The following is an 18,351-nucleotide window of genomic DNA, read 5'->3' as shown; positions in this document are numbered from 1 at the left end:
TGTATTATATTAAATATTCATCCAGTAATACCTTGATATATCAAAAGCCTTTGACAAAGTCTGGCATAAAGGGCTGCTAATGGAAATTAAATCATACGGTACAACTAGACGTATACTAAATATAATTAGGTCCTTCTTAGACAATAGAAGCTTCCAGGTTGTCATTGATGGACGTTCATTCAAACAATTATGTGAGAGTACTTCAGAGGTCGATCCTTGGATCACTATTATTCCTTATATTGATTAACGACCTCCCTGATAATATTGTGTTCGAGATAAGTATATTTGCTGATGATACAATGCTCTATAACATGCATGAGGGAAGAACGGATGTACACTAATCTAAGACAATGGAAGAATCATTAGTGGAATGGGGCCATAAATGGATAATAACATTTAATGCTAGTAAAACTAAGCTGTTCTCCTTTAACAATTACAAGACACCTTTCCAACCATTGATATCTATGACAAATATCACCCTACCTGAGAATTCTTCCTTCAAACTCCTTGGCTTAACATTCACAGGCAATATGAACTGGTATAAATACATTGAGGACATTACAAAGGCTAGAAGACTACTCACACCTGAGAGTATCCTGTATCTCTACAAGGGTACTATTCGCCCATGCATGGAGTATTGTTGCCACAGCTGGGCTGGTGCATCTAACACTAGTCTCTCCCTTTTGGATAGGGTCCAAAAACGAGTCTTCAATCTGATAGATCCCACTTTGTTCACTAAGCTCCAACCCCTGTCCCATCACTGCAATGTTGCATCTCTGTGCTTGTTTACAAATATTTTAATGGAATGTACTCTGATAAACTCATTGTATTTGTGCCTCCTCAACGTACATATCCCCGACAAACCCACTTTGCAACAAAATCACACCTCTTCACCGTTGAGGTTCCTAAATGCCAGAAAGCTTTCTAATCTAATAGCTTCTTCCCTCGAGAAGCTAGACTTTGGAATTCCCTTCCTATTACCTGTTTCCTTGACCGTACCGATATACAGAAGTTTAAATGTAACATAAACCAACATCTTGTTAATCTTTCCGAGGCATGGTTCCTAATAGTAGCCCCTTACATCCAAGTGGCTGTGTGCCTTGTTGGTGATGAACGTGAGTAAAAATAAAAACTACCATACAAATTAATTTTCATGTGAAAATCTTCATGTACGACCTTGTCAAAAGCTTTAGATATATTCAGCTTCACCAGTCTTGTCCTGTGTATATGTGTTCAGCGACATAAGGATATTCGTAGTAGAATGAAGTGGTGAACTATCACTAGATTAATTCATCAATCAACGATTTTAGCAAATTGTGGGAGTAGATTGATGGGGTGATAATTTTGAGATTCAGTTCTTTCACCAGAATTCTTGAACATCGATACAACAGAGCCAATTATTCAGCTATCAGGGAAGCAATATTCAGCAAGGCATTTGTTGTAGAATTTGGAGAGAACAGGGACCAGCTCAGTAGAGCATTTCTTTATTATAGTATAATAAGGATAAGCTTAAATGCCTTGAAAAAGTCTGTTTGTTATGATATCACAGATTTGGAAAGAGGTAATGATCAAATCATCGCGTGTTGCTTCAGTTCACAGTAGGAAATTTGAGATGAGCAAGCAACTTAGCCTCATCAGTTGTTGTGCAGGTGACGTCATGTTGGTTGAATAGTAATAGATTTTCCTAAAATTATGAATTCCTAATTCCTGTGGCTCAACGAGGTTTTGCTCTTAGCTGCAGATATTTTACTCTTACAATGATTTTTTGATGCTGGCATTTTTTTTTTTTTTTTGTCTATTTATGTTTGAATGGAATGATTGCTGTCTATGTGCAATATCAACTGCACAATTTGAGTTGGACCATTGTGCAGAGTGGAGGTTGCTAATAAGTTATCTATGAAAAATTATATAATCTTAGTAATATCTCTATATCTATATCTTATATAATCTTATATAAAAAACATCATGTGTGCGAGTTCCTTTCTCATAGGTTCTGAAACGGCTGAGTCTTTTGCGAATCTCGCACAAAGCTAATTTATATTTGGCACTATATATTTGTTCTTAGCTATGTTTTGTACAGAAGTTCATCTTTAAACATTAATCAGAAGTGACTTTCCCAGAACATTCATTGTCAAGCCCAAATATCAGCTGACGTTATATTGCAAACAAACACAGATGGCGTTTCGGCCAAATATTCCTTTGGCCTACGTCAGGTGGTAACCGCGACAGGATAGGAACTCAGAATCTCCTAACTGCATTCTCAGCAATTACTGCCTTCCATAGTTGTTGTTGTCTCACCACGTTTTGGCCAAGTAAGTCTCTGGCCGGCTTTGGGTAGGATTGAAACCGCTATCTTCAGACAATTCTTACCTGGAACCGTTGAAATTCAACATCTCTATCCACTGCGCCACGGGCCCCAAGAGTCAAAGTTCCTATTCCGTCGCGGTTACCACCTAACGAAGGCCAGAGGAATAGTTGGCCGATACGTCATGAAACAACAACTAAAAAAGATGAGGATAATAGTCCGCAATAAATAAATTAATAAATAATACTCATCTCAGTAATGAATTCCAATTAAATAATATAAACACAGAAGGGATTTGATGAATGACATTACCATTTTTATAATTTTTATCATTTTTATAATTTTTATTTTTTTGCGAATTAGTCCACCCGGCAAATTATTCCTCATAACATATAATAATCAATAGAGGATTGATTCTATAATGATACATACACAATCTGCATAAATTAAAATATCGTGTTTAAGAGCGTATTGTATGACTGGGCAACGCCAGGCTGCCAGCTAATATCTAGATAAATAGCGACTGCAAACACTGGTGAAACATCATTTTTTTCGTATTATTTGGATTCAGGCGTATGATATCAAACTCGGGAATGTTTCTATTGAACTCAGGAATTTGGACGGAATTTCAAATGGAACCCTTTATTTACTTCACGAGGGTAGCATGCTCTTGTTCCGTCAGCCATGACTAGGTAGAAATCTTAAGTAATTTGCAATTTTATTTTCTACCATTATGTAATAATCTACCATTATGGGACAAAGTAAAAATTATAGACAGAAGAACGGTAGAGAGTAAGATGACTCAAAGAAGCAGCACATATGCTAGGGAATAACCAATTTCTAAGTAGACATAGTATTGAATTTAATACAATATGGGAACCGTTAATTATAAATAAAATAATAGATAATATATATAGTAATAAGTAAAAACAATTATATATATATATATATATATATATATATATATATATATATATATATATATATATATATATATACACACACAGTAATATATAGTAATAATAATTAATAAATAGTGATAGTGAAATAAAATAAAAGGCTCCTAAAATTCGTACTAGAATTGTCCCCAAGGACCCGTGACGCAGTGTTTAGAGTACTTGGAAAAATCAACTGTAAAAGTGATATGCTCAAGGTTCAATTCTTAGTGTGGGCGACCGAAAAATACAATTACGAATTACTTAGGACTTCTATCCAGTCATAGCTGACGAAACAAGAGAGTGTTGCCCCCCCCCCCCTCCGTTTGAAATTCCGTCAAAATTCCCGAGTTCGACAAGATACACCTGAAGAAGGCCGGAGGTTACATCGACCGAAACATTGTGGAAAATCGCACTCAAGAGGAGAACAATAGTGTGAATCCAAATTATACGAATAACCAATCCTCGTCTCCAAAATTCAGAAACATCATTAGCATTAAAAGATGACTTGAATGAATTCAAATTGGAATTAAATCTGAAAGAATTTTTAACATTGTGCTAACCTCAATTCAAATTCTCTTTTCTCGATTTTGTTTTTTGAATAGAGCGGCTTCATATTTTCAAATACTTTGAACTAAAAAGCTGACCTATATAATAAAATGGTATGACAAGCTATTCACATTCCAACATAACTGTTTTATACAGACTTTAATTTTAAACACTTTTCTTCGGTTAATTCAATTAACAATTTAATTACTAAACGATACACTAATAATTAAATTTCAGTTTCAAAATAATTTTGAAAGTATTTCATACCAACATTTTCAAACACACACACACACACACGCGCATACATATACTTTTTATTAATTTTTACATAAACATTTAAGTATCGCTACACAATCACGAATATATTTCAGTCAACTAGTTATAACTAACTAAAGACGCCATCAGGCGATATTGCTTTTACAAAAGTCCAGTCCTTAAATATATATAAAAATAAAAATAATCGCTAATGTGTGTGTGTATATATATATATATATATATATATATATATATATATATATATATATACACACACATACAGTGAAAAAAATTCTGTATTGTTTTCTAATTCACTGTAATTTATAGTTAACTGAACAAGTTACCCATCTCTCTCCTAACTATATATTTCTCTCTTTCATGTTGATTCAATCACTCTCTAATATTTCTTTATATCTCTGTGAGCATTTAGAGAAGGAGTGACTTTTGTATCAGCATAGACATCTAATTTACAAGTGTGTCTGTACACAAACACTTAATTAAATTAAATGACAAACTACTTACTTCTGCATGAGTATAATAAAGAATAATAATACTTCTCTATAATAATGATAATAATAATAATAATAATAATAATAATAATAATAATAATAATAAGAAGAAGAAGAAGAAGGAGAAGACTATAAAAGTAGAGATTTATTATTTTAAATTATGTGAATTATATATACAGCATTAACACATTAACACCCTGGTTCTCATTAGATCACCAAAGTTACGCGATATTGAGTCTGGTCAGTGCCAGATGGGAAGTGTCAGATGGATAACTATTTGCAAATACTAGGCGCTGTATGTAGGAAGATGTTGATACCTTCCTACAAGAACAGTAAAAATCTAATGATATCTCTCCTGCTATATATACATGGAATATAAGTAAAATAGTCAGCTACCATTAGTGATAATGCAAAGCTCTCTATAATATACAAATATAAACAATTCACTTACTTGTGGCATATTTCCAATAGTTTAATGCATCAATTGCCAACAAAACAACTGCGTTTCGATTCTGATTGAAAGGACTTGCTTGTCTAGCCACACTGAAGAGCAGTGATACAGCAAAAAAGTCTATCTGGATGATCGATGGATTGGAGTTACACAGATTCAAATCATTTGACTGGTGATACAGTTATATAAGCCATACTGATGATTCTTAGAGAACATGAAATATATGTTTCGGTTGATAATAAATATTTATTTATAAAATAATAATAATAAATTTTGTCTGCATTTTTTTTCAGCTGATTTAAAACGAATCTGATGAGCTGAATCCAAAAGTCACATTGGTTTTGTTCAATCAGGTCAAGATTTTAAACTATGGCCACATATTGATTTTGTTCACATGCATGTATGGGGCATTTTAGAAAAAAATTGGTGGGGGTAAAATGCCATATCAAATAATTTTTGGTCCCCGATTTATCGAAGAGGGACCTATATTTTCAGTGGTGTCCATGCGTCCGTGCTTCTGTGCATCTGTACATCCGTTAGTTCAGACGATTGCCAGACAACCATCCATTAGTTTTTCCTGAAATTTTGCCACAAATTGTATTTCATTAAATAGATGTGCAGAGTAAATAAAAAAATTTTTGCGAAAATTCTCATTGCGGGCTCAAAAGAGGTAAAAACTGCCCCAAAATGGCCAAAAATGACACGTTTTGCTCCATAACTTTTGATCCATCCATTAGATTTTTCTGAAACTTGGCCAAAATGTGGAGCCCATTGTTCTTAATATAAATCCAGTATGGGTAACTCTGGCAAAATTCTGGTTCGCAGCCCTCTTTTTGTGGCTGTTTTTTCATATCTCTCAATAAAAACTTGATATGTCTGACCATATAGTGGTTTTTCACGGTGGTCAACTCAAATACACATGTGTTAAGGCCTGAAACTGCACCGTTATCCATTTACACTGGGATTCGGTGTCCCCAGGGGCTCAAAAGAGGTAAAAAAAAAAAAATGTCCCAAAATGGCCAAAAATGACAGTTTTTGCCCATAGCGTTTGATTCATTCATTGGATTTTTCTGAAACTTGACCAAAATGTGGAGGCCATTGTTATCAATATAAATTCAATATGAGTGACCCTAGCAAAATTCTGGTTCACATCCCTCTTTGTCCATTTTCACTAGGATTTGACATTCCCCGGAGCTCAAAAGGGGTTACAAATGCCTCAAAATTGCAAAAAATTACACTTTTTACCCCATAACTTTTGCCCCATCCATTAGATCTTTTTATGCCTCATTCACTGGGAACTCACAAGGAACAAGGCATGCTTTAATCGTTTTAATGACAAGAAGTACTCAGGTCTGATAGTTCTGGATGATTATGTCGAAAAGGAATCAGTTTGAAATCATAAAACTTAGAAATCTTCCAAATATTATTGCTCAACATACACAAAGAAGGCCTTGTCTGGCCTATGTAGGAGGAATTCGTGCCTTGCAAAAAAAAAAAAAAAAAAAAAAAAAAAAAAAATCATCAACGACACTCTGATAGACAGAGAAATAATGCTCTTCCCACCACTGCACATCAGGCTCACTTTAATCAAGCAATTCACCAAGGCCTTGTACAAGGGTAGTGACTGCTTCACTTACTTGTTCCAGGCTTTTCCAGGATTTACCATGGAGAAGTTGGAAGCTGGTATCTTTGACGGTCCTCAGATCTGACAGCTCATTAGAGATCCAGTTCAAAAACACAATGAACGAAGCGTTGAAGACATTTGTTCTGGTAATGAAGAACTTTTTTAGCCAATAATAAATCCAGAAACTACGACATGCTGATTGCTTTCAAAAACCTAGGCTGTAACATGGGCGTCAAAATGTAACATGGGCGTCAAAATGTAACATGGGCGTCAAAATGTAACATGGGCGTCAAAATGCTATTTTTACATATGGACTGGTTTCCCGAGAACCTGGGTTCAATGAGTGACGAGCAGAGGGAGAGATTTCTTCAGGACCTGAAAGAAATGGAGACCAGGTATCAGGGTCGCTGAGAGACGGTTATGATGGCTGACTACTGTTGGAATCTGACAAGAGACCTTCCTGCTGTTGAGCATTCCAGGAGTTTGAAGAAACAGAATTTCAAGCCCTTAAGTTTGAACAATGGTGAAGCAACACGCAATTTACATGTACTTACCTTTATCAATACCCACCATTCAGTTTAAAATAATCGATGTTTCCATCAGGTAATCAATATATGTTGTTGGCAAAAAGATTTTTTTCTTTTAAAAGCATATTTAGAATGATATGTGTTGACAAAATCAGCTGATAATGCCACAAAAATGTAATCGATTTTGTCACAAAATCTGATTTTTTTTATATCACTTAACACAAAAACTTAATCTGATGGAGAGAAACGGATGCCATTTCCTGATTCAGCAAAAATACCCTAAATCAGTTGTAGAAATGTAGACAACATTTAAAAAGTAAAAACATTGTTGCCCAGTATGTATGTATGTATGTATATTTGTATGTATGTATGTATGTATGTTTGTATGTATGTTTGTATGTATTTATGTCAGGTCATGTCATGTGCTACTAGTACCATGTAACCCAGTACTACCTGCCTCATGGTCGGGTCACCGGCGACTAAACTGGTTCCCCCACCAGACTTATTTGGTGAGGAGGGCGGCTAGTCTCCCTGAAGGATTAAAAACAAGACCTTCCAAAGGGCGAATGAACTCTTTTTCTGGGTCAATGGCCAACTAGCACCGTGTATATTTGTGTGTGTGTGTATATGTGTATTGGGGTGGAGAGGGCTCCCGTAAGCCGTGGTGAAGGCAGCCTTTCTAGGAGAAGAAAATCTCTGATTTAAAAAACCATAAAGCGGAAGACCATTACCCGCATTAAGCTGGTCTGCAGTTTAATTTGTTGCTGGCTATCTTGCTCTTGCTTGTTGCTGGATCTCAACATTTTGAACCGAGAGAGAGACTTAGCTGTCGTACAAAGCTAAGACTCTGTAACATGATATTTGTATAGATACTCCCTCAGGCATTTGGGCTCATGGATTTTAAATGTCTGAGGGAGTGGCACTCGTCTGACAAGACGTTGCAATCATCATGTTTGTATGTATGTATGAAAAGTCAACTTTCCAGATAGAGCATTATAATATGCAAAAGTCTTTTTCTTTTTCTTTGATTTGGTGTGTGATTCACCCTATAGAAAAAAGATGACATCTTGGTTGCTGGGCTAATAATTAAGAATAACATAAAAATTAACACTTCTACTCTGTCATGGCTGACAGAATAAGAACAATCTACCTTCATGGATTAAATAAAATGCTTAGTTCAAAATTGAGTATAGATTTCTGAGTTTGACATAAAGATATTCAAGTGAAAAAGATGCACTTGAAGAAATCCAGAGGTTACATCAGCCGAAACGTTGTGAAAATAACATCCAAGATGAGAACAGTAGTCCAAATAATCTAAATAATATTTATCCTCATCTAAAAAAAAAAAAAAAAAAAAAAAAAAATTGTTTCAGTTTTTGCGTGTGACGTCAGCATTTTTCCTTTCTTCCATCCAACACATGTTCGGCATCAAAATAATGCTATGTAGTTATAGTATCAAAAAAGGATTCTTGGATTTTCTTCTTTAATTGGAGGGGGGGGGTTCACCTTATACAAAAGAAGATGACATCTTGGTTGTTGTACTAATAACTAAGAATAACATAAAAAAATAACACTTCTACTCGGTCATAGCTGACAGAACAAAGCAATCTACCCTCGTGGATTAAATAAAGTGTTCAGTTCAGAATTCAGTATAAATTTTTGAGTTTGACATAAAGATATTCAAGTTCAAAAAGATAAACTTGAAGAAAGCCATATGTTACATCTACCGAAACGTTATAGAAAATAGCATCCATGCTGAGAACAGTAGTCCAAACAATCCAAATAATAAATCCTCATCTAAAAAATCCCCATTGTATGCTAAGAAAGTAAACTTTCTTTGTATTCTAAAGTTTCCACTAACTTTGTCAAATTTGTCCTTCTTTTACAGAACGTCTACACACGCCACTGTTCTTCCATAACCATTATTCTCCACGCAACCGTCACCGTGCGAGTCCTGCAATTCCTCCACCCTGGAATGCAGCAGGAGATGAGGCTGCCAAAATTGCAGCTGAGCATCAAGTAAGTATGACTGCATCATAATATTTGACTTCTTCGAGAGTTCAGCATCTTTCCTTTTTTCCATATATTCATCCTTTTTTTTCTTTTCACTTACAACAAGACATATCGCCACTTGGATGTAAGCTCTATCATACAAAAAAAAAAACAGACTCATTTCTCTGGACAATTCTCATTTCTCTGGACAATTGGAACTTTATTCAACTTCATAGTCAAAGTCACGTCTCTGTTTCTCTGCTCATCATTAGAAGAGTGAGAATTTTGCTATCATGTTTATCTGCCACTCATCCTCATCTCTCGCCACTCCCACAAGAAGTCCTCCATCTTTTCAGAATTATGACAGACTCTAAACTGTAGACTGTCAAACTCGAACTGTGGACAGTCTAGAAAATGCATGTGTGTCCCTGCCTCGTGACTTTGCTAGCATGTAGGTGCACATGTTTTCAATGGAAGCCAATGGGTTTGAAACCTGTCAGCCTCAACCCTTTGACCTCTGTGTACTTAACCTTGAACACAAACCAGTTGCGTTCAACTCGTAGTGCATTAACTGCATTTTTGACACACAATATCTCTATCTGTGCTTAAATCTAAATGTAGATTCCATGAACAAAGCTTCTTTGCTAGAACTGTCCACCTGTGGAACTCTGTTCGGCTGGTCTGCTTCTCAATCAACTACAATATCATAGCCTTCAAGTCCAATGTAAACAAGTTCTTGCTGAACCGTCCCCTTAAATAATCAACTTCTACCCAACTTACACCATTACCCATTACTACACTATCACCTTAGATTCATTAACCTTTATCCTCGAGTGGACTTCGGACCTCGATAAGTGGGTGACCTCCCTGTAAAAAAAAAAAAAGAAAGAAAATAAGGTGGGAGGTTACATCTGCTGAAATGTTGTGAAAAATCCAAGATGTAAATAGTAATTTGAATATTCTAAATAATACAAATTATTTAAGCACACGATTCGAGTTTTTTTTTTCTTTCTGGTTGAGTTAACATTTTAGCTTGTTTCATGAGTGAATTCTATTCCATTTTAATTTTTTAAATAAAGATTCTCCAAGATGTCCACTGCACACTTTTATTTTTCCCCTTGCTTTCCTCCATTTTTTTTTTTATGTTAAAAGGACAATATCCACTGCCTAACTCCATCCTTATTCAGTACTAGCAGGGGTTGCCCAGAAAAATATATTTTAATTTATGCAGATTTTGTATTTATTATTATAGAGTCAATTCTATATCGATTATTTCATATGATATTGTACCCAATATATAGTTGTGATTGAAAAAGTAAAAAAAATGTGACTTAGGTGCCATCAGCCAGAATTGAAACCGAAGCAAAATTTTAAAGCAAAAAATGGAGACAGATGGACAGACAGACAGACAGACATAGTGAGTTTTATAAATGATTACAATTAATGAATATGCCGTATTGCCACTTTCATTGTATTTATTATTAATGTTTATACTCTAATATTTTTATATTTTTATTAAAATATTTTAGCCCCTTAAAAATAGTTGACTGTTCTCCCTTCCAAAAAATAATGACTTTAAAATATAGATTCCATGAACAATGCTTCTTTTTTAGGACTGCACGCCTGTGGAACTGTCTTCCATCTGCCTGTTTTCCAGCTGACTACAACTTGATTGTCTTCAAGTCTAACATAAACAAATTCTTGATGAACTGCCCTCTTAAGTAATCCAATTTACCAAATTTCCATTACTACCGATTACTACAATATTATCCCATTGACTACTGTACACTCTATAACCCTTACCCTCGAGTGGCCTCCGGGCCTTGATAAGTGGTGACTCCTATGTAAAAAAAAAAAATCGTAAACTGCTTCAACCGTTTCCAGTGTAGAAAAGTAAATATATGTAGATGTTTGTTCAACCAACTTAAAGAGAATCTTGTTTAAGAAGTTTTCAAAACAAAATTGGAAAATTTTATGGATTGTGAAAATAAAGTGTTTCGTAATTGAACAATATTTTTTGCAGGAATTTATTCCTATTTAAGTCAGGTAAATTATTTCGAGTTGAAAACAAACGGTGTCGAAGTTCTGTTTGTTTCTCCAACTAGATAAGTTTTCGTGTTCGAACAATATTTTTCAGGCATTAATTTCTATTTCAGTCACGTGAATTCTTTACAGTTGAAATTGTACTCAATTTATAATAGTAATTTTAAAAATATATAAATAAATCAGTGTCATTCTGAAACTTGATCAGCGCTCGGCATTGTCTGGTCATAAAATATCCTTACATATATTTTCATTTATCCAGATTTCGTATATATTATAGAGTCAATTCTCTATCTATTATTTCAATACGATATTGTACCCAATGTGTAGACGTAATTTCAAAAGTAAAAAAAAATAATAATCACTTGGGTGCCATTAATTAGAATCAAAATCAAAACCGAAAAAAAACCCAAAAAACTGTAGCATTAAAAGCTAATGACGTCACCACTGGACCATCGTCACTCGGATATGAAATCATTTAAAATACACGTACAAAATGTATAATAATTTGCATATGTGTATAAGACTAGTTTTAGTTATGATTTCTTTCAATTTTGACCCTTTAAAAACTATTTTAACCAGCTAGAGACTCATAAAAGAACGGTCAACAAAAAATGCAATCATTAGAGCCGTCTTGCATCATTCTGTGACCTACCATTTCGGAGGAGATACATTTTGAAAAAAATAGGGACAGGCGGACAAACAGGCAGACATAGTGAGATTTATAAATCAGATTAGAGATTAACTCGTTTTTGTTTGTTTGTTTTTTGTTTTTTTTGTACTAAACAAACTAAAAAACAGTGAATGGTCTACCCTTATTTGAATGATTATTTAAAATTGTCACCATCATAACACTCTCCACAACCAAAATAATTTTTCTCCAAAACAAACTAAAATAAAAGATATTTTTGTATTGAAAATAAAATGTTGGAGGGAAGAAAAAAAATGGCTAGGTAGAATCAAACATCGATGTACCTATTTAGGTCTGAATTCTTAAATAATATTTAGATTTAAAGTAAAAGAAAAAAGTAATAATGCCGGAGTCGTATATAATATAGGTAGAAATCATACAAGAATGTTACTAACTAGAGAAGAAAAGATATAAAAAATGTTCAATAGCAACTCAAATAATGTAAGGGAGATAAGTAAGATTTTAAGCTGCAAATATTTATCTCCCTTACATTATTTGTGTCATCATTTAAATACTGTCAATATTGCTACCATCTTCCCCACTAGAATATTTTTTTTTCAAACAAATTGAACCAAAAATAAATGACTGATTTTTTTTTAAAGTCAATGTGGCTAGATAGAATCAAATATCGATATGTCAGACATTATGTTTACAAAGTTCAAATTCTAAACTCCGACAAGATAACTTTATAGATTAGATTAGAATATAGAGTAGACAAATGTATAATATATATATTTTTTTAATCTCATTGAAAGTTGAAATGAGATGATTGATCAAAATAAGAGATGATCCCCATAGAGGTATGCTAAATAAATGTTGTAATTATAGACTGTTGCAACTAATTCTTGGGCGATTAGTCATTGGTCATGATGTCTTAAGAGTTTACCTGAGATTTGGTTCCTAGCGTAAATCAAACAAGACAACCGATTTGGATGTCTGGAATGAAACTAATGAAATAAGTGTCTTTGTGTTGTAATGATCTATTCTGGCAATTTGAAGGTATTTTCTCTTGCTTGATTAAAGGATTGTGCTCACCTGTCAATCATCTAAGTCGCTTGAGCTTGGATGCATTTCTTGTTTGTCATTGCAATTGTAGACGCTAGCAGGGGTGGGGCAGCCCGGATGGACGAAGGTACAAAAGAGAGAGAGAGAGAGAGAGAGAGAGAGAGAGTGTGTGTGTGTGTGTGTGATAGAGAATAAATTTCAATCGTTTTTCTCAATTACATATTCTTTCTGGACAATTACTTCCTTTCCTAAAACACACTTCCCTATCTACAACAGCGAATCCTGTATAAGATTTTATTTATTTATTTATTTATTTTTGGAAACACAATTTTGTTTCCTCTCCTCGTACTGGTGCTACCAGATCAGGCCGTCTGAAGATACCGGCTTCCGGACTAAACATTGATGTTATAGTTCTTTTTTTTTCCTTCCCCCTTTACAACACTCGATCATGTTCTGCAAAACCAAAACAACAATTTTTCCTCTACAAAACAACGAAACCAAACACCATGAATAAATATTTGAAACTATAAAGAACTTAAGTATAAAAACTTTTATCAAAATGACCAGATTTTGCATTAAATAATCCAAAAAGAGTTGAGATGCCGTAAAACAAAACAACTAAACCACTCTTCTCTTCATATATGCTTGATGGAGAAGATCCTACATTCTATATTAACTGTTGTCCTCCCATCATGGGGAGGCATGCATCTTGGATTGGTTAAGCCAGCTTTCTCTAGAGGAGTAGGTTTCTAGGGAATATTAAATTCATAAGCAGTCTCCAGTCACTTGTATATCCTATTTAGGTAAAAGGATTTTAACAACGTTAGTTTTTACAGGGCTTTTTTTTTTGGGGGGGGGGTACCATTTTTCTGACTTTATTACTGTGTTCACTTTGACCTACACCCAACGGTGCAGCTAATTAAAATAAAAAACATTTTATTGTTTGTTCATAAAAAGGTTTCGTTTTCCGTTCATATGACAACCGTTTCGTTCTTATAAATATTATAAGAGTTGGTCATAATAAACTATGAAAATTAAGCTCTTATAATCATCATGGCCTCTGTTCAGTCTCGAGGGATAATGGATACCCTCTGTAAAGGTAGCTACATGCGTAATTGTGAAGCAAGGATTGTGAAATCCTCAACCACGCCTCTCCTGAATCAGTACTGTTTGATTCTCATGGCAAGGAGAAGTCCAGGCGTTTGGAAACAATGCCAATGGCAAGTGCTCGTCTGAGCTCCAATCTATGATTCTCGTCTAGCTATCAATAATTTCCTCCAGTCTTTATCTGCGCCTAAATCTAAACGTAGATTCCATGAACAAAACTTCTTTCTTAGAACTGCTCACCTGTGGAACTCTCTTCCTTTTGCCTGCTTTCCAGCTGATTACAATATGGTCGTCTTCAAGTCCAAAGTAAACAAGTTCTTGATGAGCCGTCCCCTTAAGTAATCCAATTTATCAAATTTTCTCTACTGACAACTACTACGATATTGCCCCATTTATTATCGTACACTCATTAATCCTTATCCTCGAGTAGCCTCCGGGCCTTGATAAATGGTGACTACTTTGTAAAATAAAAAGCGAAAAGTACATACAGTACACGGTATTGTGAAATGGTCACCCATTTAGTACTAACCAAGCTCGACGCTGCTTAACTTCAGTAATCTAATGAGAACTGATGTGTAGACATCATCACGCTGTGTTGTCTGTTAAGCACCATTTCCATTCAACTGATAAGGCCAATTAAGATAATCTTTGATTACTGAAGGGAAGTACGCTTGTACAAAAGATATACATACTCCATTGGATTTCTCCAAAGAAATCTGATGAAAATGAACTCTTTCTACTAAAGAATGATTGCTCTATTTTGACTTTTGGCCGGCATTACATGACTCACTAAGATGTTGATATGTGATCAAACAAGCCGAACCAAACCGTCTCTTTTTGTTTGTTTGATAATTAGGGCTATGACAGCAACATATTCTTTTTCTTGTTTTGATTCTCAGGTATATATCCGTTGATATCTCATATGTTTTTATGTAGAGTTATGTGGGTCTCGGTTGATTAATTGTGTCTGTGTCGGATATATACTCGAGAGTCAAAACAATGAAAAGAATATGCTGTTGTCATAACCCTGTTGATAATGTTTGTATATACGTTTTTATAACTAGCAACATGCACAAATATATCTAGGACACACATGCACGCACGCACACTTAGAATAACTGTCCCAGAACAGATATAAGCTTTAAAACTAGCATTAGTTTCAAATTTTTATACCTTTTCCTTTCTTTGTAGGGTATGACATAGTTTTGGTAGCAAGTTTCTAAATGCTAAAGTTTACGAAAAACAAATAACATGCCCACATTACTCCCTCTGTTGCCTAGAATATACATCCCATAATCCTTAATGATAAGTTCAGTACGATGTTGATCTCATGCATGTGTGTCGATCCTTTTAAAAGATGTATTACTTAATATACCTCAAAATTTGATATAGAAAATTTTTTTTCTCTACTAAATTTTTTGTATTGTGCTTATCTAAAACCGTTTAGGAGACCGGGTATAAGTAGTCGCATCCCTAATTCGTAAAACTTACAAAACAAATATGTGCTCATTTTATTTACCAAGTTGCTTAGAATATATATTCCAAAATTCATAATGATCCATGTTCATTAGTTTCTGAGATTATTTTGTACATAGAAATTATAGAAATGTATATATTTTTTAATTTTTTTTTTATTATATATATAAAATAATATTAAAAAACTTTTTTTATTATATTATTTTTTATTACTTTTAATCTTTTTATCATCATGATCTCTGAATTGTTGTATTCATATGACGCTGATTGAGTTATTAAAACTTCCTCGATATATTTACTATATTTTTCGGAAAGTACTTCCCTTATTATTATAGTCTTTTTATATATTTATATTTTAATACGTGTTGTATGTACGTGTATCTATATTCGTTTGATAGCATAGTTATGTCCCCTTTGCTAACTGCTATTTTTATCCTTTAATCTCTAATTTTAAATTATTATTTTCTATTTTTTAAATTTTTATTAATCACAAATAATTAAATTAAAATCTTAATTAAAACATATTTTTCACCAGCTCAGCCAGAAATAAAATTATATATATAAATAAATAAATTAATAATCAAATAAGTTCAACGCCCTTTTCAGCCCCTATTTCCTGCTAGACACTGTTTGACTTTCATGTTTTTATGTTTTTGTTGTTTTGTTTTTTATTTTGTTTGCTGTCCCTTTGTATTGTCTTATATTTTTTCTTTTTCTTTTTTTGCAAATCTAAAAACTGTTATTTTAACTTTTAATTCATTTTATTTTTGATATCACGTGATTACTCTCCAAACAAGAACTTCTGTGAATTTCTCTCCAATTTTTTTATTAAGGACAAAGCTCTTGTAAAAGTAACATCGTCTGATGAGGTCTTTAGTTATTTAGAACTGGTTGACTGAAACATACTCATGAATGTGTAACGATACCTACATGTTTATGTAAAAAATAAATAAAATGTGTATAAACTACTTCATTTACTCACATAAACCTAATATACGAAAGTATAAATTTATGCGTAAACTTTAAGTATTTACTTCAAAAGTGCTCAATACGTAGGTAGAGCTAGTTAGTAATTTATAAAATATATATGGCGATTAAGCTACACTGAATATTCTGCGTTTCATCCACTATAGGATTCGTCAGGCTTATGCGCGAATTCTGTGGTTGCTTCTTGTTTTTATATATGTTGAGGATTTCTAGTTAGCCAATCAGCTTTCTAGTATCCACCGCGCCTTAACGTCTACCTTAAACCACTAACCTAGTTCTAAAACAGATCCTTTGTTCGATAAAATGCATGCCCATTGGCTGATAGGAAGAGGCGCGGTGGATACTAGAAAGCTGATTGGCTAACTAGAAATCCTCAACATATATAAAAACAAGAAGCAACCACAGAATTCGCGCATAAGCCTGACGAATCCTATAGTGGATGAAACGCAGAATATTCAGTGTAGCTTAATCGCCATATATATTTTATAAATTACTATATATATATATATATATATATATATATATATATATATATATATATATATATATATATCCAATGATCATGTATTTATTTATTTATTTATTTATTTATAAAAGGATCACTGGAATCTAATTTTATATTATTTTTTTTTTTCTTTGGTCTTATCTATTAGCTGTTTACATCCCTAAAATTTGCATAAATTAAAATATCATATTTAAGCATATTTTATGACCGGCTATGTCGGGCGTCCCTGCTAGTTTAGATAAATACTTTTGCAGTTTTAGCAAAAGAGCTACATAATATCAAGGCGCCTCCATTTACGCTGAACATCTGCATTATGCCAACATCAATATATTACATATGAATGAGTCTGCCGTGGAATTTCCACAGCTCCTGCTGGTTTTATATTATTAAATAAATGTCTCTTCATTTTCTTCACAAAAATTTTTCACACTCCATTTGGAAAATTCTGTGATTTATTATTTTTTTTTTTTCTTATAAGTATGCCTTTATGCTTATTTTTAAATCTTTTCATTTTCCAATAAAATAATCTTTTATATTTTTATCTTTTCAAAGGCATGGAGTTCTCCATACGTGTCACCTCGGTTGAACAGGTCAGACCCAACAGCCGAAAGGCGTATTCCTACGATCAGCTACCCAAGTGACCCAAACCAAATGGAACTTGGATATCAACCTTCATTTTCGTTCACTCGGCCAACACTTTCCACACAATTTTCTCCCTATACCTCTTCCAGACAAATGTTCCACAACAGACACTCAGGATATCATTCCGTGGAGAATTGCGAAGATGTACCTACCAACTTGTTCCAATCAGCCACAAATTGTTTTGCTCCCCACATGGAGAATAATATTGAACTGAACACATTTGAGCCACCCTCATTTGCCAAACATCTATCACGTTCGCCAGGGTCATCAAAAACTAGCCCCATAGATGACGAGATCGATGTCATCCATAAAAATGTACGACCTGACCCTTCGTCACAACCTCTCATCCAATCAATACGAGAAGAACTGATGAGATTATCCAATGAGAAAGAAGAAAAAAATTCACTGCGATCCAGAATTGTTCTTGGTAGCAATATTTGAAAAGTTAGAAAGTTTTATCCAATCAAAAATTGTTTTGTGAAGCCATGCGTTCACCTTTCGACAATCGCTGTTCCTATTTATTTACTTCCCCCAAGGACAAAGTTAGACACAAGGTCGGTTTTTAATGTGGGGAACATCAGTTCCCCAAAAAGAGACACTCTGGATTTGGGGGGGGGGGATTGCCTAAATCTAGAAGGATTTCTGCTTTATTGACCGAGGACAAAATAGACTTAGTGTAGCATCAGAACATATACTACACTTTGTTCCTAGTTAAATGGACAAGGAACATTTGATAATTGCTGTTTGT

General features: G+C 33.9%; 1 protein-coding gene across 1 annotated transcript in view; it reads left to right on the top strand.

Annotated features, from left to right (window-relative positions):
• The window catches only part of LOC145293337 (uncharacterized), a 145,900-nt gene that overhangs the window by 127,447 nt on the left and 102 nt on the right, over window positions 1-18,351 (top strand). Inside the window, exons 16-17 of the mRNA XM_080139979.1 lie at window positions 9,044-9,174; window positions 17,514-18,351. The exon at window positions 17,514-18,351 is cut by the window's right edge and continues 102 nt beyond it. Of these exons, the coding sequence (XP_079996105.1) occupies window positions 9,044-9,174; window positions 17,514-18,044 (662 nt within the window). The 3' untranslated portion in view covers window positions 18,045-18,351. The remainder of the gene's footprint in view (window positions 1-9,043; window positions 9,175-17,513) is intronic.

The sequence above is a fragment of the Euprymna scolopes genome, chromosome 14, assembly GCF_053919585.1.
Source record: "Euprymna scolopes isolate OS-2025 chromosome 14, ASM5391958v1, whole genome shotgun sequence".
NCBI classification, from domain to species: Eukaryota; Metazoa; Mollusca; class Cephalopoda; order Sepiida; family Sepiolidae; genus Euprymna; species Euprymna scolopes.
This window is presented reverse-complemented; position numbering and strand designations above follow the sequence as displayed.